At 43.2% G+C, this 694-nt stretch overlaps 1 pseudogene across 1 annotated transcript; it reads left to right on the forward strand.

Moving 5' to 3' along the window:
• Nucleotide 1: 1 nt before the first annotated feature.
• Nucleotides 2-449, forward strand: TEOVI_000374600:pseudogene (annotated as a pseudogene). The gene is given in 5 exon segments: nt 2-85; nt 87-212; nt 215-313; nt 316-318; nt 321-449. Coding segments are annotated over 5 exon segments (441 nt in total).
• Nucleotides 450-694: the final 245 nt, after the last annotated feature.

The raw sequence follows: 694 nt of genomic DNA on the forward strand, positions 1-694 counted from the left end.
AAAAATCCGAAACCCTCAAGTGCGTGGGTTACGGAATAGAAAGAGGGCAATTGGATGTGGTTTTAGATCCCATGAAAACAATAAATAAAGGAACGTACTCTAAATCTCTCCAGCCAACAAAGACACTGATAAACGACACGATCATAATAAGAAAACTTCTGAGTCACGATCCGGTTCCTGTGGCGTGGGCTTCAGAGACAAATCACATCGCAAAATGCATTTGGACGCAGCCAACATGAGAACATGTGTCTCCGATACCGAGAAGGTCCTGCGATTTCTCGAGAAAGCACAAGTTAGAGTTAGAATAAAACACCACCTCCTTTACCGTGAGTATGCAATTGGCAAAAAACAGCACAACGCAGTACACAGGAACTTTATTGTTAATGGTGGCACTCGGAAGAGAGTGGTTTGTAGCAACCGGAATAACGAAAGATAGTATGAAGTTGTAAGGTGGCTGTGGCGACTCAAATGTCGACGAACCAGCGGGCACGAATAACTGATCGCTTTTGCAGGTGGCACCGTACAGCTTCGCACTGTTCCACGGCGGAGCTAAAAAAACAACAACAACAACGAGACGCTTCTGGAAAATTTATCCATAAACAGGTCTCAATACAAAAGCGAATTCAACTTTTTATGGAGACAATAAAGGACGCATTCTGAATGGGATGCTTCTTCAAGGATATTCCTGATTTTA

This window comes from Trypanosoma equiperdum (genome assembly GCF_001457755.1).
Source record: "Trypanosoma equiperdum strain OVI genome assembly, contig: ctg_808, whole genome shotgun sequence".
NCBI classification, from domain to species: domain Eukaryota; phylum Euglenozoa; class Kinetoplastea; order Trypanosomatida; family Trypanosomatidae; genus Trypanosoma; species Trypanosoma equiperdum.